At 34.2% G+C, this 25,927-nt stretch overlaps 1 protein-coding gene across 3 annotated transcripts in view; it reads right to left on the minus strand.

The window, feature by feature from the left end:
• Positions 1-239: 239 nt before the first annotated feature.
• DYNC2I1 (dynein 2 intermediate chain 1) overlaps positions 240-25,927 on the minus strand; it is a 34,835-nt gene continuing 9,147 nt past the window's right edge. For all 3 annotated transcript variants that reach the window (XM_083824635.1, XM_083824636.1, XM_083824634.1), the window contains 20 exons: positions 25,143-25,466; positions 23,751-23,815; positions 22,044-22,101; positions 18,752-18,829; positions 17,368-17,566; positions 15,546-15,648; positions 13,931-14,060; positions 13,273-13,384; positions 12,803-12,897; positions 12,344-12,473; positions 11,266-11,438; positions 10,691-10,853; positions 7,824-7,937; positions 6,938-6,999; positions 5,795-5,846; positions 4,444-4,504; positions 4,063-4,159; positions 3,665-3,796; positions 1,868-2,091; positions 240-760 (listed from right to left, as the gene is read on the minus strand). In XM_083824635.1, coding sequence (XP_083680761.1) covers positions 589-760; positions 1,868-2,091; positions 3,665-3,796; positions 4,063-4,159; positions 4,444-4,504; positions 5,795-5,846; positions 6,938-6,999; positions 7,824-7,937; positions 10,691-10,853; positions 11,266-11,438; positions 12,344-12,473; positions 12,803-12,897; positions 13,273-13,384; positions 13,931-14,060; positions 15,546-15,648; positions 17,368-17,566; positions 18,752-18,829; positions 22,044-22,101; positions 23,751-23,815; positions 25,143-25,466 — 2,544 coding nt within the window. In that variant the 3' untranslated portion in view covers positions 240-588. The remainder of the gene's footprint in view (positions 761-1,867; positions 2,092-3,664; positions 3,797-4,062; positions 4,160-4,443; positions 4,505-5,794; positions 5,847-6,937; positions 7,000-7,823; positions 7,938-10,690; positions 10,854-11,265; positions 11,439-12,343; positions 12,474-12,802; positions 12,898-13,272; positions 13,385-13,930; positions 14,061-15,545; positions 15,649-17,367; positions 17,567-18,751; positions 18,830-22,043; positions 22,102-23,750; positions 23,816-25,142; positions 25,467-25,927) is intronic.

Genomic DNA, 25,927 nt, shown 5'->3' on the forward strand with positions numbered 1-25,927 from the left:
AATTTCAGTAAGTGTCACAAGCTCATTATTTCCAGTGTTTGATCCAAACTCTATATATCAGGACAACCTGAGCTTTTGCAATGCTCCAGGGACAAAATCAGAAGTAATGTATCGTGAAATGGAAATTTGTTTGCATGATGTTTCAAGGTAGATATAAGAAATCTTTACCAAGCGTTAGTGTTGTAAAGTCCCAGAGATACAAGTTGCAATACATTCATGTTGCTTACACAGGAGCACAGTTTTATGCTCACCAGACAAAGGTTTACTATTATTTATTTCTGAGTAGAATAATGAAAAACTGTAGTGTAATTTATAGGAATATATTTTCAATATTTTTTTAAAATAAACATATTTATAATTCTTTCAATAAGGAAATACAGTTCATCACCTTTTTGAGCACAATAAGCAAAATTTGGTTCTATCGTTTTTTAAGATAAAATATATCGTTTCATCTGAAACAATGTATCGATTTTCTTTAAAATATATACAAGTTATATACAAATACAAAACTACACTACAAATCTTTTAATTGCGGTAAAAAAACATATAAATATTTTGCAGTAATAAACCCACACAGGTGTCCTGCTTCTAAAAGGACTGCAACAAAATCAAATTTAGTTTTTCAGATTCCTCAGGCTGAGGTAATGCCCACTTCTTCTTTACACATTGAACATCTATCTGTCCGGAGTCCTTGGCCAGCACAACTCCTAACAATCCATTTGTTTTTTCTGGTTCTCCAAGCAGAGCCATAGTTACAACTCTGAAATTAAAAGAAGGGAGGAGGGGAAGTGGGTTGAGACAAAATGAATAGAAAATGATCATTTCAAACGTGTTTTTAGCGAGTTACTTATTGTTAAATGATTCTTTCTTTTCTGCTTATCATCACAGTGTAATACTTTTCCCTTTCAAGTCCCAGCATTTAGCTTTTAACAAGTCACAACCATTTAATGTTTTAATAAGAGGAAGTTCTGCCCCTGTTCACAGATTCCATCATCGATTTCTTATCATGATTTAAAGTTATTTCAAGCTTGTAAAAATGAACTGGATACTTTTTATTGTATTTCCTAAACTGTACAGTATAACAACTTAAAAAAATGTATTACTTTCTCTCAAAACTAGCAGCACTTCGTTACAGCTTGGAAAACTACAAGGAAAATTTTTAGTTAGAAGGATCGTCACCAAGACTAACTTAACCCTAGGGAAGACAGATGCTCCTAGCAGGGCACCCAGCAGGGAGAAAGGAAAATCCTCAACTCAGAAAGGTTAAATTAAACTTCAATTCTGAGTCAATCTACAGGATACCCAGTTTTCTACACTGACTACAGGAACAGCATTGTGTGACTGCCCTGGTATTAGTTTTGGTGAATATATGCTAGCCAAAAATGTTGTTTACTTTGTGACAATAAACACGATATATTTATTTATATTGGTAAACATATGGTAACGTAGGCATTTTAAAATATTCTCCAACGTATCTTGCATATTTATGGGGTTGATCTTGATTCAGAAAAGTTATCTTTGAGTTTAAGCAGTCCAGTGATTTTAGTGGGAACAAAATTTTTCTCTGCATATAAACAGCAAGTCATCCACATATAGACATCCATCCATCCCGCTGATAACACCGTTTCTGAATTTGATTTATACTAACAGTATTTCTGTCAGATTATATAAATAATACATAAATATAATCTGAAATTACACTTGCTGTGTTGTCTCTTTCAAGCAGTTTAAAAAATACAGTTAGAAAAGCAAATTCTAAATAAGATTTTATGTTAAGCAAAAAAATCCTCACCCTAAATGCTAACCAAAATGTAGATGACAATATTATTAATATTTTGTTAAAAATACAGTAATGTAATGTTCTTACTTCTCTGATGGAATAGTTTGCTTTGCCACAGGCAACAGATCATTTTCCAGGAGATCCCAAATGTAAATATTAGACGATGCATCCAGGACAAAAAACACTGCAGGTCTTGTTAAAGCCCACTGCAGAGCAATAATTGGTTGGCCATTTGTGCTGTCATTCCACTCCATGAGGGGATACTCTGATGTCATTTGATGTAATCTAATGCTTCCATCTGAACAGCCAACCTGTATCATCGGCAAAAACAAAATCTTAGCTGGGAGGAAAACAAATTAAGCAGGATAGAAACTACAAATCAATTCTTGAAAACACCAGGCAGATAAATATAGTTAACTGACTTAAATGATACATATCTACCACATTTTACTGCAAAGATTATCCAGATTTTACCTTTTAATATGACCTTGAGTTCAAAATCATTAAGTCCCACTGAGTATACAGAGTAATTTAATACACTGATCTTGGGAAGAAGCCCCAAATTTCCCTTAAAAAAACAAACAAACAACAAAAAAAAAACTTCTCAAACTATCAACTTCACTAATACTGTGATCACCACAACACAACAGTAGTCTGACCTGGGGTGAGGTCAGAGCCTAGAGGCTAATTCAGAAGGCTACTTAATTAACACATGTAATCTGTAAAACCAAGAACAACTTTCAGTAGGACAGACTGTACTTAACAGTATGATGATATTAAACTGATTCATAGTGAACAGCTAGATCCAACGACAGGCAGATATCACTGCTTCCAGATATTCTGTTAAAACCTTTTGTCTTACCTAGTATAACGTTTGCAAGTTTGCTGCAATCTAGGTACAAAAGAAACTACTTCATGAAAACATAAAAGAACTTTTTCATATTACCCTGGGCCATCAACACATAAGGAGGACTTTCTAGGGTTTTCAAATTACAATGACTTTTAAAGATGACTCTGCAAATTGTACTTAGATTCAAAAGGATTCTGCAAATACAAACTTGTAGAAGTCAGTATCACTCTAAATAAATGCATTTGGGAAAAAGGAAAGAACTTCCACAGTGGTAAGTGAAAGTTCTGACTCGGCACATGGTGACACAAAATACATACACAGTAGCCAAACACATTCATTTTATACCTTAGGCAATCCCAATGTAAACCATAGCATATTTAGACATAATACATTATTTAAGAGAGAATCAAGTACAAGTTATATGCAGGTCTAGGTATTTAGGAAATCCTACCAGAGCTAGAGGCAATTTATATTGAATAAACTTTGAAAAGGCAGATAATTAAAGTATTGTGTGTCAGTTTGAACTGCAGGGGCCAGATTTGAAGATAACTGTCCACATGTAGGATGCATATGCTGCCAGGCATACCCCAAGAGCTTGTCAGCAGGCTAGCTGCAAAGCCATGAAGTGGAGAGGAAAGTATGACATGGAATACCCACAGCTGCTCCACAGAGTTTTCTTTCACAGATATCTTGTCTCCAAAATAATTACGTCACTAAGAGATATGTGATAACAGTGAGAAACAGCTGAAGTTTCACTCACAGCAGAAGACCTACTAGCCATGCTGAATTTCAGTAAATCAGAGTAAGTTACCAAGTTAATGGCTGCAGCGAGACTGACATTTGTTTCTATGACCCAGATCCTCCATCTTTCACATATCCAAAGTCACATCAGGACATCATATGTTTGTTACCCTTCATTTCAGGTTGGAATTAGTGAGGTAAATCAACGATCACATCTAGTTAAATACATCAAATTGGAAAACTTCCCTCCATAGGTAATTAAAAATGAAACTTGCATTAAATTATTTTCATACCAAAAAAAGTGACTTTCCAAAAGGGAAGAAATCAATTGCATTGACACGTGTTGATCTTATTCCACTCTCCTGCGGTCTGAATAGCTTTGGAAGAACTTTTAAATCATGTCTTGTACCATGGCCTATCAGACCCTACAAAAAAACACAAGGAAAAAGAATTAAAGCAAAAACAAACAAACAAAAAACTACATTATCAATATTAGAAGTTCATAATTCAAAACTTAAAACTTAAATATTTCATAGAGCAGCTACCTTAAAATGTCCTTAACAGCTAATAAAAGACTGTAGTAATATTCTCAAATTACAAATTTTACATACAGTCTTCTGGTAAAAACCCAAGTAAATGGGTCTCTATTCAAAAAAAAAAATAAAAAGATGAATTGTAGCACATTACTCACAATGTTTGTTCCAACAATGAAATGATTAGGATCAGAAGACAGAAATTTAATAGTCAGTGTTTGGGGTGTTCTCAGGCGCACGTCTTTTGGGAAAAGGCTATGAAAAACATACAGGTAAAAGAAGACAAAAATGTACAGGAATTTTCTCCTAAAGACATGCAAGTACATTACAGAAACTCTTGATCTAAGATTTTTATGAATAGCTCTAGGAAAAGTGTGCACTAAAAAAAAACAAAACATGAAAATATCGTTAAATAGATCAGATAACAGTAATTTAGCAAAATATAGGAAAAATTAGCTTTATGAGATACACATGTATCACATGTGTAAAATAAAAATTAGCTTCATGAGATACACAAGCCCAAAGGTTTGTTTTCTTACCTGCTAGTCAATTCCATAGTAGAACTATGTACTAACTTCACTTTCCCTCCAGGAATTAAACCTAAAATTATATAAAATAATTATTTAAACTGATTCAAGAACTTTACATTAAGAAAGTGCTATCAGCAAATTAAAACCTAAGCTAATAAATGTAAGGATACTTCATAGTAAATTTGTTTCTTGCAGAAATAGCTTTTGGTACTTAAGAATCCTAAATCATTTGAACTCTTTATTTCAGAATTCAAATCTAAAGACTTGAAATCTTTGACAGAAATCAAAGAAAGAGGACAGATAAAGTGAAATATGTGAACTCAATTATGTGTTTCAGTTCTACGGTATGCACATAAGATCATGCAATATCACTATATAAAACCTAACTCTATCAATGGTGAAAATGCGCATTTAATGTCACTTGGATCCTTACCATGAACTACGGTAATAAGAAATGGAACTAATGATTCCAAAAAGCTATTCCATACTACTTGTTAGTAGAGAATAGTGTAATGATTAAAATTATTCAGACCAAAGAACTTCTTGCAGATGAAAAGAAAATGAGTGCTGGCAGAAGCAAACTTGATAATCATCAGCACAGCCTAGCTTTAAAATACACCTCTCCACAGACATACATATCCAAATCTGGCAACTCAACATAGGCAGACAAGGCACAGGAGACTAAAAACTATAAAACTGATCAATATTTCTAGTTTGTTAGCATTGCTTCATTGTTTATATTTGCATTCAAAAATGGATCAGGATTTTATTGACAGCCTTTTCCAGCTAAGTAAGTCTAAGTTTGTTCCAAGAACAAAAAAGAACAAAAGTTATTCAGATGACTCAACAAGGACTGAGTGGACTTGCTTCTTACCATTTTTACAGAATCTTTTTTCTCACAATGAATTAAGTATCTTAATCAAAAGAGGATTTCCAGGATAATTATCAAAATGGAGATGCAGGCAACAACAAAAACATTATAAGAAATTTGGTTAAAACTAAAGAAAGGAGTACCAAGAAAGACATAAAATCTTATACTCCTTGGGAAAAAAAAAAAAAAAAGCTGTTGAGGACACAGGTATCTGCTTTGATGTTCTAAGAAGTGTGGTTGTCCGTGGTAGCAATTGCCAGTGCAGAATTAGCAGATGAGATTCAGATCGCAGTGAAGATAAGGCTCGGGATACCTAACCTACAACCCAAAATAGGAGATATATGTCCTATTCAGGATGGATCTTTTTCCCTCAACAATTTTTCCCTCTTCTAGACCGTTTGATGTCACCACTGATTCTTCTTCCTCCTTAGGAACTTCACCATCTCAAAACCCATGCACTTTATCCTACCTCTACTATACAGTACTTACCTAAATCAGTTTGTGAACCAGACAAATCCACTTTCTTTAATTCTACAACTACCTGAAAAGTCAATATTCAACATTAATAAAAAATAAGTATTTACCAGACTTTAAAGTTTTTTAATTATCTGTAATAACGTATGACATGCCCATCTAAACATTCCTTTAGAGTTAAGTCTAACGTTACAATGATTACAGGTAGATTATCCTCTGTCAATGTCTGCAATGCTAAAAACACCTGCATGTGCCTGCTGGAAATTCCCTACTGGAAGGCAGAAAATGGGAAGTCACTTCCTACACTTAATTGCTCGCTGGCATCATGTTGATTTGATTGGCAACCAAAAAAAAAAAACAGCGTAAATCCCCCAAGTAAGGAATTTAACACATTTCCTGTGTTTCTTACAACCTTTCCATGAACTCCAAAGGAAAGTCCATTTGGCTCAAACCCACTGCTACTGAAGTTACTTAGAGCTTTAAGGGACTTAACTAATGCTACAGAAGGGAAATACTTTTATCCCCTTATTATTCACATAGCTATTCAGTTCCTCAAGCAAGATAATTCATATGTGAACAACAGGTTCAGGGGTACCTGGGCCAAAGCTGCATCAGAAAAACAGAAGACTGAAAACATCTGATAGAAAGAAGAGCTGTCAGGACAGTATTTAAGAGCAACAGACCTGGTGTTTACCTGCCTCTCATATTTTAGGCAGGGTTATCTTATCCACAGATTTCCACATTTTGCCTCTTGAACATTTATTTAATATAATTACAAATATGACTTCTCACATACATTCAGTACAGTCTCTGAAACCACTGTGATTCAAATAAAACAAAGTAGATGGGTGAAAGAGGACCATAGTCCGTTATTCAATTATTAGAAATATTTGAACATATTCCTGTGAAGCTGAACTACCGTTTGCATGTTTTCATGAATTCATGCACCTGTTAACAGTTTCACCTAAAGATAACATCCTGGCATTAGGGAGTCAGGTCAAAGATTTTGAAGAGAATTCCAATAGCATGGCTAGTTTTGCTGTACTTTTCAGGGCGGAAATTCTAATCAGAAATCCAAGATTTGTGTTGCTGTATTTCAAGAAGTATTTTATTATTCCAACATGTAACACTCTGTTTTTTCCTACATATATTACTCACCCACATATTGAGGATTCCATTTTCATCCATTGAAGCTATCTGAAATGGAGGGCCTGACATTTCTATGGAAGGAACAGTAACAATTCATATTCATATATTGACCTTCATCCTGAATGTCAAAGGATTTTAAACATTTTCTAGATTAATATATTCTCTTAGCTACATAAAGCACCCTAATTCTACCAAATGAGAAAAAGGCATGAAACTAGTGTATTCAATTTCACCTACGGGAAAGGCAGATGATCTCTGTCCACATCTTTTAAAGTGTCTAGATTTTGCATGGACTTTGGAACAGAACCTAAACTGTTAATAGATGAAATCTAGTAAAACCTGCAATGTGTAGAACATTTCTTTGGACAATTATGGTTTTCAAAATGAAAATCTGTAATGGCATTAATGACCTCTCCTCTAGCACGCTGCCTAAGAATTTGGAGGCATGAGTATTAAAGTTTCTTTGCAAAGGTTGGTCATAAGAAAATTTAGGCAAAAGACACAGGAAGATGTCAGTCACACATTTTCAGTGCTGTCAGATACACATAAATTGCTGCACTGATATAGATAGGGATTTCTGGACATTACAGGAGGACTAGGAGCTTTCTAAAGGCAGTTTTTGGGTGGTAACTTGTTTTATCATGGAAGAAGAAAATATCTTAAAAAGAGACATTTTAACAGACAAGAACACTCATCGGATATGAAACTGCACTGAATGAACATTACATGAAAATGAGAACAGCAAGTAAATGTGAATGTTATTTGTAATTGATACTACATAGAACTTAGAAGCCAGAATGCAATTATAAACTGGAATTTGGCTATGACATATTTGTTTTAGTGGGTACCTAAAGACCAAGATTGAGACTGATCTCTCGCACAGCAGTTTACATACCCTCCTGATAAGAGAAGCTTGAGAGCCCATATTTCTGATCAGTGCAGAGAGAGGTTGAGACAGGTTCCACTGCTACTATAGGAGAGGTGTGGTTTACTGAGTTTAGAACACCATCTGTAATTAAGAATAATTAAAAGTAAACACTATACTATTTTCATCAAAAACAACAAAACCTTACTCACTTACTAGCTTATAGGAGAATGATGATTACAAAGCTATGTGCAAATAATGAACTTCATGAGTTTGTTTGTAAAAGTCTCAGGTACATATTGCAAACTCTTTCCTAAATTAATAAACCACTACTAGACAAATCAATGTTTCACCTTCTGTTTCTACTTTTTATTTTCCAAATTACTGCTGCATCATTTATGCCACTGTACAATGCATTTCATTAAAATTTGCCATTTCAGAGCTAGCATGAAGACAGCTATGTTAATTTCATGCTCCACCAGTAACAGAGGAAGAAATAAATCACTGCTTAATAAACAGGAAAGACAAAATTGAAGGAAAATGGCTTTTATAAAGTGTTGTTTAACAGACAGTAGTTATCCTGAAACAAACATTTCACCATGAAAAAGTATGCATTTACCCTTGAATAACATTTTAAAATAAATGTGTATTTAGAGCTATTTCAATATGTGTTCTTTGTCAGATACTCCTGATTTCTGGATTTGCACACTGAAGTTAATCTCATTTAAGACTAAAGGCATAACACTTCTTAAGAAAACAGCATTAAAATCTGCTTGCTCACTTAAGCAACTACATGAAATTGTAAACATGTATATGACAACTAGCCTGCTGTGCAACACAAGACCAAATGTCTTCAATCTACTAAAAGAAATTTAATGTCCGTCAACAACCAGCTAATGTTTGCTTTAACATGGCTACTACAATTAAATATGCTTGTGAACAAGTTTTGGGCATGTATGTGTTTGTGTCCCATGTGTATTCTTTTGTCTCCTGCACCAAAGAAAAGGAAAATTAAATAGAGGGTCTCATTTTGCAATAATAACATTATAAAAAGAAAAAAAAAAAGAAAGAAAAAGAGAGAAAAAACACACCTTTATTGTTATGTGTTATTCTTCATTCCAGGGCACAAGTAAAATGGCACCAATTTACAAATGAGACTGAGATGGATCAAGGGTCAAACTGCTGGAATGTACATCTCATTCCCAGTCTCTCAACATACAACTACGTATATTGAAAACTTCATTAAGATTAATGACTTGCTCCTCTATTTAAATTTGAACTGAAAAGCAATGATAATAGGCATAAAGACCCATTTATTTCCAACAGATTCATAAACTCTGAGGATCTCATACACCAATTCAAATGCAGAGTTAAGTATTTAGGATTGGGTCTAGTATGTCAGTCTGTACTGACTGTCTGACTGTCAGTATGTCAGTCACATGCTGTAAATAAAGTTCTGTAGCTTTTGAATTTGCCACCTATGGATTATAAAGAAAAAGTTTAGAAAAGATTTTGGATCATAGACCAAGGGACCAGAGGTGTAGAAAAAGAGAAATACAATGACAAGAAAATGTCAACGGATGAAAGGTCACCCACAAACACTTCTTGAAAATAAAACTTTTTGAAAATAAAAAATTTGAAAAATAAACTTTCTTCTGGCTTCCCAATATGTAAGTAACGCTAACTTAGGTTGTATCTAAATAATGGAACAAATGACTACCACATTATTTTTTCTTCCTGTGGTGGTATATTAGGAACCTTGAAGGAGCATGCCATGACTCTCAATTGGCACCAATGTTAGAGATTTTACTCATATGACAAGTCAGATGACAGAAAAGCATATGGCAAGGTTTTGGCCCAACGTGAGATTAATACCAGAGAGCTACTGGGCCACAAAGTTTAGTCACAGCTTCAGAATCCCTTCAACAGAAGACTGAAAGTAACGGACTTTTGGCTATAGAAGTTAGAATTCAACGTAGTCCATTCCATAAGTTACCTCTGACACTCAGCCTTCATGCACTACTTGTTTGCAATTACATGATTCCCCAAAATTACTCATATATCCTAAACAAATACTAGGTTATACATTGCTGCAATAATTGATAAATTGCCAATAAACAAGCATAAACCTGATTCAACATTTAGATTATCTACATTGAATTCAGAAGTGATAAAGTTACACAGGGGTAATTTTCAGAAATGCATAAGGGTGAGATTCAAAGCAAAGATTGAGATAACAGTATCTACGTACAAATCAGCTGTAGAAGATCTGTAAGTGAACTAAATCTAATCTATACAATCTATCCAGTTAACCATGCACAGATATCTAAATTAGGATGAGATGAATAGCTTTCTAGATCCTATGGAGTAGCATTGCACTGATTTTAACAGAAGTTATGCATGTATATGCTTTACATATCTCACATGAAGAAACATCAACATCAAGGTGACAATTTGCACAGATTGTGACCTTTAAGTGGTGTTTGAAAAAACTGTGTGCTTGTCTTACATTACTTTGATTTTTTTTAAATCAAAATTAATACGTAGGTTTAAATGTAGATAAAAAAAGAAACATATTAAGGCAGATAACGATGAAAATTGGTTAATCTAGTGGTTTCAGATAAGTTAGTAGATGAGTATTCCATTTTAACATTACAGCAATCCTTAGGTTCTATATCTGGTTCATCTCCCAATTCTCATTGCTTGATGCATAGTTTAACTGGCTTACATTTCTTTACAGCTATTATTGATTAGTATCTTTTACTAGACTAAATATCATCTCTGAACTGTCTAAACTAGATTACTGAGAATCAGTGTTAGTAGAATTTGTAGTGGAATTGTTTCACTGCCCACAAAGTGACTAATCAGAATACATTCAGTATCAGAATGATACTAACCAGTGGAAAAAGTCGGAAGTCTAAATGTCCAGTCAGTTTCACCGAATGTCATACGAGGGTGCATTCTTGAGTCTTCTCGAAGATCCCACACCAACAACGAACCATCTGTTGTTCCAGCAAAAACTAAGGTTGTTTTACTGGGACTAAAGCAGCAACATAACACCTGTTGAGTAGGAAAAATATACATAGTTGATATTATGAAATAGACTAATGTTTGATAAGCTTGAAATATGTTCTTACTAGGCATGCAAAACCAGAAGAAACAGATTACAGATGTTTGCTGCAGAAGGATGATTTACTTAAAAGAGTAGCAAGAAGTTCCGACAACATCTGATCAACGAAATGGAGTCAACATTAAAACAACAACAACAACAAAAGACTCTCTCTAAATTCTATTGTTAGAGAATAAAATGGAATGAGGTTAGTACTCTGCACACTAGGCTCAGATGTGTTTTTAGAAGATGACATATCTTGCAGCAAGACAAATACATATCCATGTATATATACATACATACACACACACATAATAAAGTCATTTACTCAATGGGTGACTATACAATGTTTTTAAAACATACCTCTGAGTCACACATTAAAACTTTCTGAGGACTGGATGGCTGCCAGACATTCCAAACACATATGATGCTCTTTCTTTCCAGTAAAGCAACACCTGCTTTTTCAGGTAATCCATGAACTGAAAGTAGTGCCTGCCTCTGAACGTTAGACACATATAGGCAGGATATTTTCCGGTCTAAACCATTGAAAAAAAAATCAAGAAAGCAAAGAAACAAATAAAAAGTAAATTAACTGCAGATGAAAAAGCATAATTAGCTGCTATAGCAACAACCAAAGAACCTAAGACATAATTATGTCTTATGAATAATTATGAATTCTGTTAACAGTAGATTGCTTTTGAAGCTATACAAGAAAAGAGGAAGGACTGGAGAATGAATCCAACAAAATTAGAAGTAAAGTAGAAAGCAAAAGGGAATAGATTCAGGAAGTTAATAGTATGATTATTCTGGGCATAAGCAAGCCAATAAAGGAGTCTGATCTGATATTAGTATATACACAGAAAATTAAGCTAAGTCTCCAACAGGAAACAGCACAGGCCAGGCTTCTGGTTCATCTCACGTGTTCATGTTAGGATATGTATGTTTTTGTATTACAATAGGTCTTCCTCACACAATTACAGATATTTTTCATTTCTCTTTTCATCTGAACTGTCACTGTTTATATGGGGAAGATACAGCTGCAGTTCAAATATATCAGGCTATATTATCCCCATTCAATGACTTTGCTTTATTTGTAACTTTGGCCCTACTTTCAGCCTAAGAAACCTAGGTGAAATGACACTTTGTGGGATGGCTTTTCAGCAACCGGGGCAAGAAAATATATGCAGGACACCCTGATATCATGCTAATGACTGGCTATACTTCTGGTTCCACAGCAGCTACGATGCTCTGATGTAACCCATTTGAAACCATTCTGTACCGAGTTACAGCAAGATTAGAACAATTAAAACAAAAGTGAGCTTTACATCATCTATATCCTGATATGTGCTGTTTGCAGTTCAGTTATGACAAAGAGCATGGTACTTAGTCTAAGGAAGAGTTCACACTATATACTAAAAGGTGTATAATAAAGTTCCCTTACCATGGAGGAATGGCTGGTTAGTATTTAACTGGAAACAGCTATCACTAATAGACAGACTGGTTTGTCGAGATCTTAGTTTCCACCTGGGCTGTGTTGCAACTTGATCTTCCTCTAGCAAAACAGCAATCACCTTTCAAACATAATTACATTTACAGAAGTAAAAGGGTCGTCTTATCTTTCAGCTTTGCTATTTCTAGCTTTCAAAAGTATGTGGATGAATTTAATAAACCTTTATCAACTTTTTTATTAATTTTATACTTTTGCAAATACAGCTTAACACAGACGTAAAAGATGCATAGCTCTGGTTCCATGCCTTTGAAGAGAGATGAATCTCACTGATAATGAGTATTATTTAAGTAATTTATTTAAATTAGTCATAACAAGTACTGTGAGTGATCTACCACATGGTATAGTATACTTGCACACAACTCACAAAAGATAGCAAGTACATAAGTGTACCTGGCCAGCAGACCGGAGGAAATTTGCTAATCTTTGTGAATCAATTTTAGGTGTTAGAGCTGCATTGGCTGACATCTCCTGGCTTTTTATGGGACCTATGAAAAAACCACAACAACAAAAAACAAACTTCAAGCTTGATTCAAAATGGAATCAATTAAGAAAACCATGAAAAAAATGTAATTCTTAAACAAGAGGAGAGCGGCAGGAATCAACCTCTCCTCAGCAATTACAGTACTGAATAACAAGTTCTGTTGGGGAATCATACCCACTGCCAATAGAAACAGCAATCCAGGAGGAAGAAACTATTTCTGCCACTTATTCCCCACCCTCTCCATCAGGGGATTCAGAGTGCCAACTGCAAGTTGCTACAACGCAGCCTGCCACGATACAAATTCTGACATTAGGAGGATTCAAAAGAGAAAGCTTATGTGCATACATCCCTAATTGACTAAGATTAAATCATTCTTTACCTCCAGATACAAGGGCACTTTCTCCTGGATGCTGTGTCCACTTCTCCAATGTCTCAACTTCCTCAGTCTGAACATCTCTCTCAAGATTGTCCTCATTACACTGAACATATGCCTAAAGTATAAAGACAAAGTGATATGGGTAAAGACAAAGTGATATAGGTAACATGGTGAAGAATGACAGCACGTAATTGAACAGAATTTAAATATTCATTTTAAAATTGATGTGCTCAACCTTTTCTATTTGTAAATTCAGACCTAAGCATCCTGACACAGACAGTGTAACCATTCTGTGAATGCACATTTAACCGCATTTTGCACAAGAGTACTAGCCCTACTGAAAAAATACACAACTTCTCCCATTACACGTAAAGACAAAACCTAGGATACCTGGGACAGTGAGCCACAAAACATACAGAAAGTTCTTTATAAAATGGGGAAGGAAAACAAGAAATTCCTTTTCTAACACAGAAAGGAAATGGTGTATCTGGCCAAAAAAACTTTGATATTATTGCTTTATTGAAATGATTTCACATGAAACATAACTATTTATTAATAAACTACCCTATTAGCGTTAGTAGCTTTGTTTTGCAAAGAAAACTGTTTTCCAAAACAATAAAAAGCACTTATAGGATTTAAATATTACTATTATGTTACTCACCTGTTTAGTGTTCATTTTACCATAATTTCTAATATACATGTCATACTCATTTACAGGAGGCAAATCCAATAATGAAAAAGTAACCGAGAAGTCCAGATCAATTAGTGGCAGAAGTTCTGCAATCCGTTTTCTTTAGAAAGCATTACAAGAAAGAAACACAAAAATAGTTAAGACCAAGTATGTTTTATTCCACAGGAAAAACAACTTGATTTTGTACAGTATTGCCTATTTAAAAATCCATTGATCTATCTGAAATCCTATTGTTCCACTTGTATGGATGTGTGGATAATGAAAAAACAATCAATCTCTGTCATTATGTTATGTTATTATTTTTAATTCTCCTTCACACCATTCATACACTTCATACACTACTTTTTCACAACCACTGTGGGAACAGATTGCTGAGATATAACTCAGACTCATGCAAGTTGCTTCCTAGTTACAAATCTTAACGACACATTCAGACAAATTCGTACATTAAAGGAATTAGCCTTATAATTATAGTTACGAGTACAGAGTGCCACAGTTCATTTAAGGGATCTTTTCAGTCTATTAATTGGCAGCAATGTATTAGCATGGTATTAAACTCCACAAACCCTTCACAAGCTGTTGTTAGCATGTACACAAAGTTATATACATAGTTACCTATATAGGTTCTATACAGTGGTGCTGTATACATTTGTGTGAAAGGCGTTTGAATCAGACTACGATGGATAGATTCACTCTACTGAACTTCAGTTGTCTGAAGTTATTTATCTGAACTGCTTGCCCCTATTCCCTCTATAATCAGGAGAGAGTGACAAATATTTCAGAAGGCAATTTTTCGAGAGAGCTCTTCCTGAATTTCCTAATCTTTCTCCACTACGGAGAGAGAAAGCCTAGGCAATGGACTCGTATAAAATCTGGACATATAAATTTAAGCAAGATGAGCTAGCCTAGACAATAACATTTCCCTTATGTGAAGATTAGCCACTGATGAGCAGCCAAAAAGCAATGGAATCTAGTATTAACAATAAAACTGAATGTTCTTGGTTTTATGCATCCAAGTGATTTAACTGAAAATCAGAGAGACATACAGAGCTTCATATAAATCAGGAACTCCTGGCAAGTTCCAGAAGAAACAGGCATCAATTTGTTTCTTTTATGTCTTAGAAGTCTCCAATCTAGATCAATTTTAAATCAGTAATAACATGTTTTTACACCAACTGGTGTTATCCCTAAAAGGGAATATGCTATTTTGGCAACAGCACGTACTGTATAGCATGTCGAATATTTCAAGAAATTATAGTTCTGCAGAGTCCTGAGAACAGCTAAAAGGCTTGCTCTTTAGGACTGCAAGTTGGTATCTAATTAAGTGACTGATGAAACATACAGAGAAACGACAATGCTGGTAACTCACTCTGTAATAAAATGCTACACAAACTGATATACAGATAAATTTCCATTGTAAAATGACATATAGCAAAGCCTACTAACTAATTACTTTTAGGTTGCAAAATTATATTTTGACTCTAAAACCCACAAGTTTGGAAACTTCATGTATTTCAAATATGAAAAAAATGGCATCTCACATATTGAGGTGACATTTTATATGGATTATTTAAAACACACTTACTTTTGCTTACTAGCCACACTTCTGCTACTTTGTCGCTGATTTGCCTTTTCAAAATCCATGAATATTCCACAAAACGAGTTTCTGGCAGGAGGATATTGCCCTTCTGTGATATTATAAAATGTTGTTAGTGTTATAATTCACACTTTACACTGCACTAAAATGTAAAGCAGCAAGTACAAAAAGCGACAGATTTATTACCACAAAGCTACCAAAAAATTTACTTTGCACATTACACAACCTCTAGCACACTATCAGTACAGTAAGCTTTTTAACTTTAGTGATGAGACAGTCTTTTTCCCTTATTTTGGTCCTTTATCAGCCAATCAAGATGACTGACCATTGTAATTTTCATTTTTAGAAGACTTTGATGCAGAAAGTGACTCTTCCTTTCTTCTGTCATTAGCAGGTCCCTTGTTACCTTGTATACAGTAAAATGCCCTATGACCAATTTAAAAATCGTATCAAATTCACACACACTACACCAGGTACATACTACAACTCTAAATATGAAGTCATCTCTACAGCTACCAGAGAACCTCATCAACAGAAACATAACCGATGCCCTTGGATGAATAAGCAAAACATTGAAAACTGTTGTTATAAAAGCAGCAGTTAACAGAGTAAGTAAAGTATCTGATGTCATCTTGATTTTACTCTCTTTCCTGGCTAGGCGGTAGCCAATTGACCTTAGTATCTAAATTCCAGCTAGGATTGATGATGTTTCACTACCTTTGAGGAAGATTGCTTTTACTAGGTAGTATTTTTAAAGTGCTCTAACCTTCAAAAAATTATTACTAAAATGATCAATAAACATTTTCACTAAAACAAATCAAAACTTTGTCAAAAAAAATTGTTGTGTAATTTACAATAGAGCAGTAAGGGCTATAGCTCAGAATTTATATTCTCTCTATATATTCTAATATATTATTTATTAAAATTCCATACTGTTTATTAGATCTAGAGTTTCAACTCTGTTATTGATTCCATATTCTTTATTAGAAAAATAATAAGAATAGCATAAATCTTCCGCAAGAAGAAATCCATATTGCAATATAATGTTTCTGACTTGCAATGACAACTTAACTGAATATGTATTAATGCTGTAAAGACTTAGAGAAACTCCATGCTATATTCTTCTGTGACTGTGTTAGTTCTGCTTTACTGCATGATAACTGGAGTACAAACCTGTCTAAGATTCTTTTGCACAATGATTCTGTACTGCCATTCACATGAGTAGACAGTGCAAAGGGGAACAATTCATTAAATAAGCAAATGGGATTAACGAATTGCATCCTTTGCAATTCGTTAAATAAGCAGATGGGCACTCAGAGGTATCAGATCAACTGAATGTAAAACTGCATCCACAGTCACTTTTCAGAGAAAAACCCTGCATCTTAGAAGTGACATAGAACTACACATTTAAGTAGTAGATGTATTTTTCTCACTTTCACAACCAGAGCAGTGGCTTCAACCTTGCTTAAAAGAAGGCCAATTAACATCACTAGAAGACCCAAACTGCCTGGCACTCCTCCAGTTTTCAAAATCTAAATTCTCTCGTTCTCCTTTTACCCAAAATAAGACATATGAAATGTTAGTCTGTAAATTTTTATACTTCACATTTTAAACGATTAGTAATGCCTCTGAATCATTCTTTAGCAATGTGAAAAGTTACAGCACTTACCCACAAACCCAAGTGACTCATCCAAAGGACCAGATTTCTGCCTTTAAGCAGACTTCCAGAAGAACTGGCGTGTTTACTCATAAGTTGTATGTGTTACTCATACATTTAGTAAAAAAAAAAGACTGGTGCCTAGTCACATACCCATGATTGGTTCCTCTTTTTCATTTTTGATTTTCTTTGGCAGTGAAATAGAAATTCTATCATTTTCTGCATTAATTGCTCTTTGAATTTCTTCAATTTCTGATGTTTTGGAAAAAGGAATCTCTCCTAGTTTTTCTTTTGCATCTCCTTCTTCACCACTTTTGCCTTCATCATCATCATCAAAATCATCTTCGTAATCCTTTAGAAGTAATAGTACTAATAAACATGGGTTGCAGATATTGTATTCTTCAGGATCTTTTTAACAAATTATGAAATGCGCTAGCAGTAAAACAAAAGTATCATACAGACGGCTACAAATCCTCTGACCAAAAGGCACTTAAAAATAACCATTTGATATAAAAACAATGACGTGTTGATTGCGTAGCAATTTTAACTGAGAGAAGAAAATACCCCAGTGTTGTCCTTCAGTGCCCAAGTGCCCAAAATAGACTTTTTTTTTTTAATATCCTAAAGTAGGAACTATATGTTCAGGTGAGTTATGTGTTCTTTAAAGAAAGAACATAATGATCAGCAGCATAAATGACTCATAGACATAGAAAGTTGTTTATTTGCTAGTTTAAATTCAAGCTGCCCTTCAATGGCACCCTCAAATTTACCTAACTTCCATTCTACCCGTTTGCAAGTGCATGCTTAGACACATGCTTTAATAATTCTTTGGAGCACAGCTAAAACAATCCCTCTCATGCTGAAGTAATCATCTAACAAATGATATGAAGAAGCCTAAAAGTGCTTTCTTCTCTCCACTGAATGCAAAGGGAATGCAATTAACGTCTCAATGGCAGACACCACACATAACCGAAGTGGAGATGAATTCTACCTTGGCTGAACAAAGAGGACAATGTTGTTGGTTCAGCTAGCAATGAAAGCCCACTCAGCAAACTCTTCTATCTTAACTTTAAAGTAAACAAAAGAGAGCTAAAAATGGGAATCCAATTAAACAAATTAGTGAAGGGATTGCCATGCATCAATACCTTTTCCAAAGTATTTTTTCAATGAAAAGTAATGAGGCCTTTTCTCTCTCATTAAATTGATAATTTGATGCCATTATTTAAAATATTCAGCATTTTTCACAGTAAACTATTTAAATAATTGAAATCCAGGAAGATAGAAAAAGAATTTTATGAAGACTTCAACAAAAGAGAAAGTTAGTTCCCAACCTTCAATGAAATCTAAGTATATAGCAGAGAGTTTCAACATAACAGTGTATTTACATATTATTTAGACAAGTTAAGGTCACTGTTACCCAGAAAGTATAAGTAAAAACCATGTAACAACCTACAGTTTTCATTTCTATTAATAAAATTAACCGTTATTTTGATACCTGAGAATTATTTCAAAAAGGACAATTGTATGTTTTACTTACTTCAAAATCATCTTCATAATTTTCTGAAAAGTTATCAAACCCTGTGTCTGAATTATAGATGTGTGGATCTTTAATTTCCTAAACAAAAGTAATAAATGAAACCGTTATATAATCTTATCAAGAATTAGTTTTTTAATCTGCTAAATCTTAGCATAAAGATAGACTAATAGTTGTTCTATTCAAGTATTTCTACATTTTCACAAAAATATGCAACAAATTCAGTTTAGAAATACAAAGAAAGGTGTATCAGTGATTATTACTGATGTAAAATAACAATTTAAGATGACAAAGGAGAACTCAGCTCTACATTGGGAGGAACACCTGATTTTCCCACCTGTAATTTTACCAGAAAAGACACAAAAACTGATGTGTTGCCTATAAATTCAATAGTATACAGTAGCTTTCATGATGGTGTAACAGCAAAATAAGACTGTTGAATTTTTTAGGGGATTACACCAAAATATCTCTATACCTAAATAATACTGAGGGACCCTATCTGATAATAAAAGAGTGCAGATGTTGGAACCAGGAAAACAGATACATGGATGCAATGAGAAAATAAGTTTTATACATAAATAAATTTGTTAACATTGAATTTTCTACTATATTTTCTTGTGGTAAGATTTATGGCATCCCTGAAATAACTTCAAAGAAGCTGTCTTTCACTAACTTATTGATTAAAATAACATCAAGTAATTACCCTAGCATGATCAAAAAATAAAGAGCTTAAACAATACACACCAATATATCAAATTCTTACTCAGCCTTTTCCTTCAATAGTCTCTTCCAAGTAATAAATTAAATTATCTACATGCAAGGGATTTCAACAGACTTCAAAACAGAAAGGTTTTGAAAGCTTTTATGAAAATTTTCCAGCAGCACCTATTATTTCCTACTTCATTTATAATCCAAGGATAGCAGTTAGTTGTCAAACACCGAGTTAGGCACACATTTGATACTTTCACGACTGTTCAAGAGCTTTCTGTCTCAGATAATATGCTTCAGTCTAAAAACCCATTATCTTTCCACTCCCTGCCAGGACCACAAATTGGAAACTCATGAAATTCATTGTGGGTATTTCAGCAATTTGACTAGCTCAACACCTGCAATCCCATCCTATCAACTGCAACTACAGCATGATCAGTAGCCATTTCACAGAATGTAGTGCCTTCCTCTCCTAAGTAGCAAAGACATTATGCAAGTGTAAGCAGCTTACACGGATACCTTGTTTTTCAGAGTCTAATATCAGACTCCTAGGACTACAGTACTTCATACAGTCATTCTGGCTGCCACTTTGAGTCATTTCCCAGATCAGTCTTGGGATCAAGAATAGATTGTATTAGTCAGGTTGGCCATCTGGGCAAAACTGGCCAAAATTGGGCAAGATTTCCGCAATTTGTTTTGCCTATAAGGTTGCAGGTACCCAGCAGTAACTAGATCATATGGAAATGTTTTTTTTCCTTATTCCTTTTAGTGAAAATAAATGTAGTAACGCACATATAAATATACTCTTTGTTACACTAACATGTCTGAATCTTTGTATACAGAACTTTCATTTTTATTAATGTGTACGTTTATAACATTGCACAGATGCACATGTAGTTTTTAAACAGCAAAAACCTCCAGCTGTCAGTAGTTGTCAAAATGCTACTGTCCTCCTAAGAGCCTCTTAAGTTCTCATAGGAAATCAGAATCACCCTACCACAGCTAGGTTCCTACTTTAAAAGGCCTCTGGAAAATATATTGTCAACAGAAAGCAAGATGAGGAAGACAAGCTGGATTACCTGAATGACTCTGGCATTTGCAGTAACAAATATATGACGAAATTAAACAGCATAAAGTGCAAACCCATAGAATTTGACAATTATTCCTTTTGAGTTAGCTCCTAAGTAAGGATCTCATCCTCCTAGTTTGCCTCCCATTGTCAGTGAAGAAAGAGAAGTTAATGGAAAAGAAATCCAAACTGCTTTTTTTCCCCACAAATTACAGAGGCAATTTAGGTTCTCACCAGCCAACTCATGCCTAAAGATGAGATGCCTCAGCAGTTGGAAGCAATAGAGGAAGAGAACAGTTTGAATGTATTAGTCACCACAGGGATAAGAGCCGAGCCATACAAATTAAGTCAAAGAATACATCGGAAGGCTTCTTTTAGGAAGTAGTACATGTAAGTATTTATGTCACGTACGGTATCATGCGAAGCACTGATGAAAAGTCAGAGTTCAAGTCTGGCCACCCATATTCAAGAAAAATCAATGCAAACTGAAATAAAGAGATACTAGGATGATGAGAGGAATGAAGAATTTGGCTTGTAAAGGTCAGCAAAATTAAGTCAGAGAAAGAAAAAACTTGCTTCGTATAAACTTGTTAGGGGAAGAAAACCCAAAAAAAGTATTTGAACTAAATGCTAACCCTAAGGCAATAATAATAGAAATGTATTGGAAATTAGAAGAAAAGAATAACAGATAACAGAGGTCTTAGAACAGCCTTGAAACAGACATATTCATGGCATGAAAACTAATAGTATGTTTTTGAAAGAGATACAGCTGAAGGATATATGAAAGATAAATATCTGCCCATAGCACAAGAATACAGAAAAGCATGTCTTCAGTCGGTACTAACACATTTTCTCAGATCAGGACCACAATCCTACAATATTCCAAAAGAGAATTTAGATTTTTGAGGATGGTTACAAACAGTTCAAAATATAGAATTTTTTTTTTTTTTTTTTTATGATAAAGTTAGGTTGTATCTGCACTGACTGGTCCAAATTAACCCAAATCTAACAGCTTGCATTCTACACTTGCCGAAAACCTATGTTAAGTAATGATTTTTAAAAACTGTCCATTTATAAAAATACTTTCCTCTCTCTTATGGCAACTGTTTTAAGTAACATATACAAATTACATTGCTAACTGCATTTTATTTGGCTTGCACTACATTTTATCTGCCTATGTCAGCTGTTTATAAAAAGAAATGATATAAGTATGTGTACATCTTTTATATTACTTATGTGTAAACTTTTCCCACCTACTGAGAATTACTTTTCATGTGTAGAAGATACTGAAATAAAGTTGAGTAGATGTCTACTTTTAATGCTTGGCAAATTTATACAGAATAAGTCTATTTTCTAATGCTGTATCCAAAAAGAGAGAGTAATAAATATCTGAAGATCAATCAACATACATAAACATTATTTTATCTTGGAATAGCATTGTATTGAAATTCTTATTGTAACTGTCATTAATCGCAAGAAAATCACAACATTCTAAGATCCAAAACTAAATAGTTTTACCTCTTGTCTTGTGTCCCTTCTCTCTTTTTCACTGATTTTTCCTTTATCTTTTGCAGTCCTATTGAAAAAGAGAATGACAATTTCATTTGTTAACTCAGAAGAAAGCACTGGGGTTATTTTGTTTGTTTGCTTTAAGAAAAAATTGCTCTTTCTTCCTGAAAATGAAAAAAATGAAACTTTCCAAAAAAAAAATTTCTACAAATACTTTTATAGATCTGTTTACGATATAAAATGATAATGAAAAAGCAAGTGATTAATTAGCCGAGAATTGAAAAAAAACTTGTTCAACACCTATAATTGCATCAATACAAAAGAAAAATTAAAGAGAAAAAAATATGAAACCTACACATCTTTGAGTTTTATTAATAGCTGCAGCCAACTGTAGATCAAGATCAGATTGGTGTAATGTGCTCTAAAGCTGTAAATCGGACTGACATTCAAACCTGGTGTTTCATTGAGGGGTTTTATTTATGAGGACAATGCAATCAGGGCCAGAGAGGAGGAGTAAATCAGCAACCACATCTGCCCTGTAGTGATTTGTTTGATTATTTCAGAAGCTGAGTATCAGACTTCAAGAAGGGAACGTTCTGAGTTCTTAAGAAGTGAGTGAGTGTTCATATATACTGGTGGTTGGACAGATGATTGTACTGATGAACATGAAAAGGCAACAACAAAAATTTGCTTGACACTGAACTGGGATTTAGGGACATTCCTATATGCTATAATGCTTTCCTTGCCATTCAGAAATAGCTAACTCCTTTTTACCAGCTATGCACAACCAATGTCTACCCCGCAACACCCCATCAGCAACAGCTGCAAAATCCAACCTTCTGTAGTCTGCGCTGCTTGACACAGCTGAGTACTGCTGCTAGGAACCATCCGAACATACAGGGCTTATTTTGGTTTTCTTTTTACAGGAATACACTTCCACAATGATAAACTGACTAATACGGAAGTGATTTGTCCCATTCTTAAGAAACTGTTATTATACTTAGCCAACAGCAGTAGGGACTTCAGTGTCTCTGTCGGTGTCCCTAGACACCAGCATGGCAGTCTTCTTTTGAGCTAGGAAGCTAAACTAGGATTCAGGAATGAGAATTGTGACATGACATCCACAGAGAGTTATACTCCAGAAAGCTGTATAGGAATTTCACAAGGCTGAAACATTAAAGAATGCAAAGAGAACTAGAATGTATAGAAAACTTCTAAAAGAGATTTTCCATTTGCTAATAAAAAAATTTGGAAATATTACCCTGAAATTTTACTCTTCCTAATCAGGACAACCTCGACCTTTCCCTTTTACAACAACAGTAGTACTGTAGATATCATCCAGTGGAGCAGCTAAGTAGAGATATTCAAATTGAAATAAACAGTTTAAGAAGGTTCTACATAGGTTGTCATGAACCATACGTTTGTCCACATGACTGCATAGTGAATTTCAGGTGGTAGAGCACAGCATTTCTATCTCCCAAACTAAGTGCCTACATCAACATACCTGTAGTTTGCAAGGACTGCAAAATGTCTAATATTACCCTGGTGTAGAAAAAGAATTAAATGGAATAAAAATATACACATTTTTAAATAAATCATCTTGGAGGAAAAGCCCTAGATATTATGAGAACAAGAGCTCATGCTTAATGTTTCGGTTGTGACTGTATCTTAGTAGATGCCATATAATATACATTTATTTTAAATCTCTGAACTTACCTTACATGCTGATGGCTCATTTTTTCTTCTTGTTGATTCTCCTCTTCTTTTTTGTAGTCACTGTTCTGTAAAAGAAGTCACACATTCACAATTTTTATAGGATATCTTCGTGTCACTATATTAGTAACAATGGCTAAAGAATGCTCTGGGCCCACTGTAAACTGCTTGTCTACACGTGAATTGTTAGCCCAGTTATTGGTCCTGTTTTGCCACAGGCCAAATTTCCTAAGCATTTTCCTAAATAATCCCCAGATATGGCTGAAAAACTGGTAGGGAAAAGGGCTATCCTCCTCCATAGGCATCTGAATGTGGCTATACTGCTTCAAAGAATGGTATTTTAACAGTAGAGACTGCAAAAATTCACATCTGTTGGATCCAAGGACAAAGAATAGTCTCATGCACTTCTAATTCCCAGTATACGACTTGCCTCTTAAACTCTATATTATGATGGCTTTGTCTGTGTTTGGAAATGCACTAAATAGGTGATTCAAGATAAAGTTGCTTTTATCAAAAAAGGAACTTTGAAAGAGAAACATCAGCATAGGCGACTATTATTTGTAACAGCTACTTTAGTAAATTTCCAAGGAAGTCAATCCCCAAGCAAGCTGCTGATAGACTTTTGAATTCTGGTGCAGAAAGTCAGTTACAGGAACTATTTGTGGTGGGTCCCTACATTGAAGATGCCTAGTATTTTCACTAGAACATGTTTCTGACCTTTTCTTTGAGAAGCATGTACATACTCACTCTTTAATAAGTAGAAGAAACTACCCTAGACTACCTGAGTGGTTCTTCGTGCCATAAAACTCATCTCAGATTTTAAGAGTTAAAAATTGCTACAGATTTCTTCTCTCATTCTAGTACAATGAGAACTTACAGAAAACAGTAACATTTCCAAGTTTCTGATTAAATCTCTATGATACATCATCATGCTCTGTATTTATATATAAAACATATTTAATGGCTTCAGAAGTAGAGACAACATAAAGGGATCTATACTCATATGCCTAATTGTGAGTTAGATGTACACGCTCCCTTTATAAGAAACATCAAAATAGCCTCTAAAAAAATCCTGATTTTTTTCAGGCATTCACTACACTTTAATGGACCTTTAGCCTAATCTCTACTTCACAGTGTTAATGAAAATTTTCAAAGTCATAGCAATCAAGAATTTTATGAAAAAAGAAATTTCTAACATACACAAGTTTCCCATTTAGATTTCATGGGTAGAATCGGCTCTGGTTTAGGACACTTAAATGCATATGTAGTATGTTAATCTACAACCTTAGCCTCAAAGTTCAGAAAATGTTGACATATGATCCTAGTATTTTCATTAAAAACAACATATCAACAATTAGAGTGATAAGTTAATGAATTTAAATGTTAAAAACTAACCCTAAGATCATGCTTCTTTCTTTCATTTTCTCCACTTTTTACTCTTTTATTAGCTTCTGTTGGATGTCGTCTGTCTCCATGGGAAGATGCCTCTTTATATCCCTTTGACTTGTGCTTTTCTTCCTCTTCCTTGTCATAAGGTTTATGACTTCTCTCTTTTGAAAGTCTCTCTTTTCCTGGCCTAAAAGAATGTTCTTGTTTTTCCCTGTATCTCCTCTTTTCTTCTTTATCCAGCTCTTGATATTTCTGTAACTTGTGTCCCCGTTCACTTTCTTCAACTTCGATTGCTAAAAATTTGTCTATGCTCTTTTTGGTATTGTTATCCTGCAATGAAAAAATAACATTTAAGAGTTAGAAAGTTCTACAAAACTGTTTTATTTTACAAATCCATCATTTTAATGGTCAAAAATAGACAGATTTGTTAAGTACCAAATCTCTTTCTTCCAGCGTGGATCTTCCAGCCAAATTTTTTATCAAATATGATGGCGAAGCAACTGACAAATTATCACATAACTTGAGATTCTGAATAGTTCTTCAGAAACATTGCGTACTTGGCTACAGAAACGTCTTTGGGTTAGGTAATCTTTACACAATAATTTAATTCTTTATTTACTAGGTGATCTATTGTAAAATAGGATGCCTACTTACCAATATGCTTGAAATAAAGGCATATATAGCAGACAGAAAAAAAATGATGAAGCTGTACAAAAATAAAGCTGTTTGCTATCCAAATTTCATTTTACTTTAAAAAAAAAAAAAGTGAAGTATTTCCTTAAAACAGAATG

This window comes from Anser anser (genome assembly GCF_964211835.1).
Source record: "Anser anser genome assembly, chromosome: 2".
Classification (NCBI taxonomy): domain Eukaryota; kingdom Metazoa; phylum Chordata; class Aves; order Anseriformes; family Anatidae; genus Anser; species Anser anser.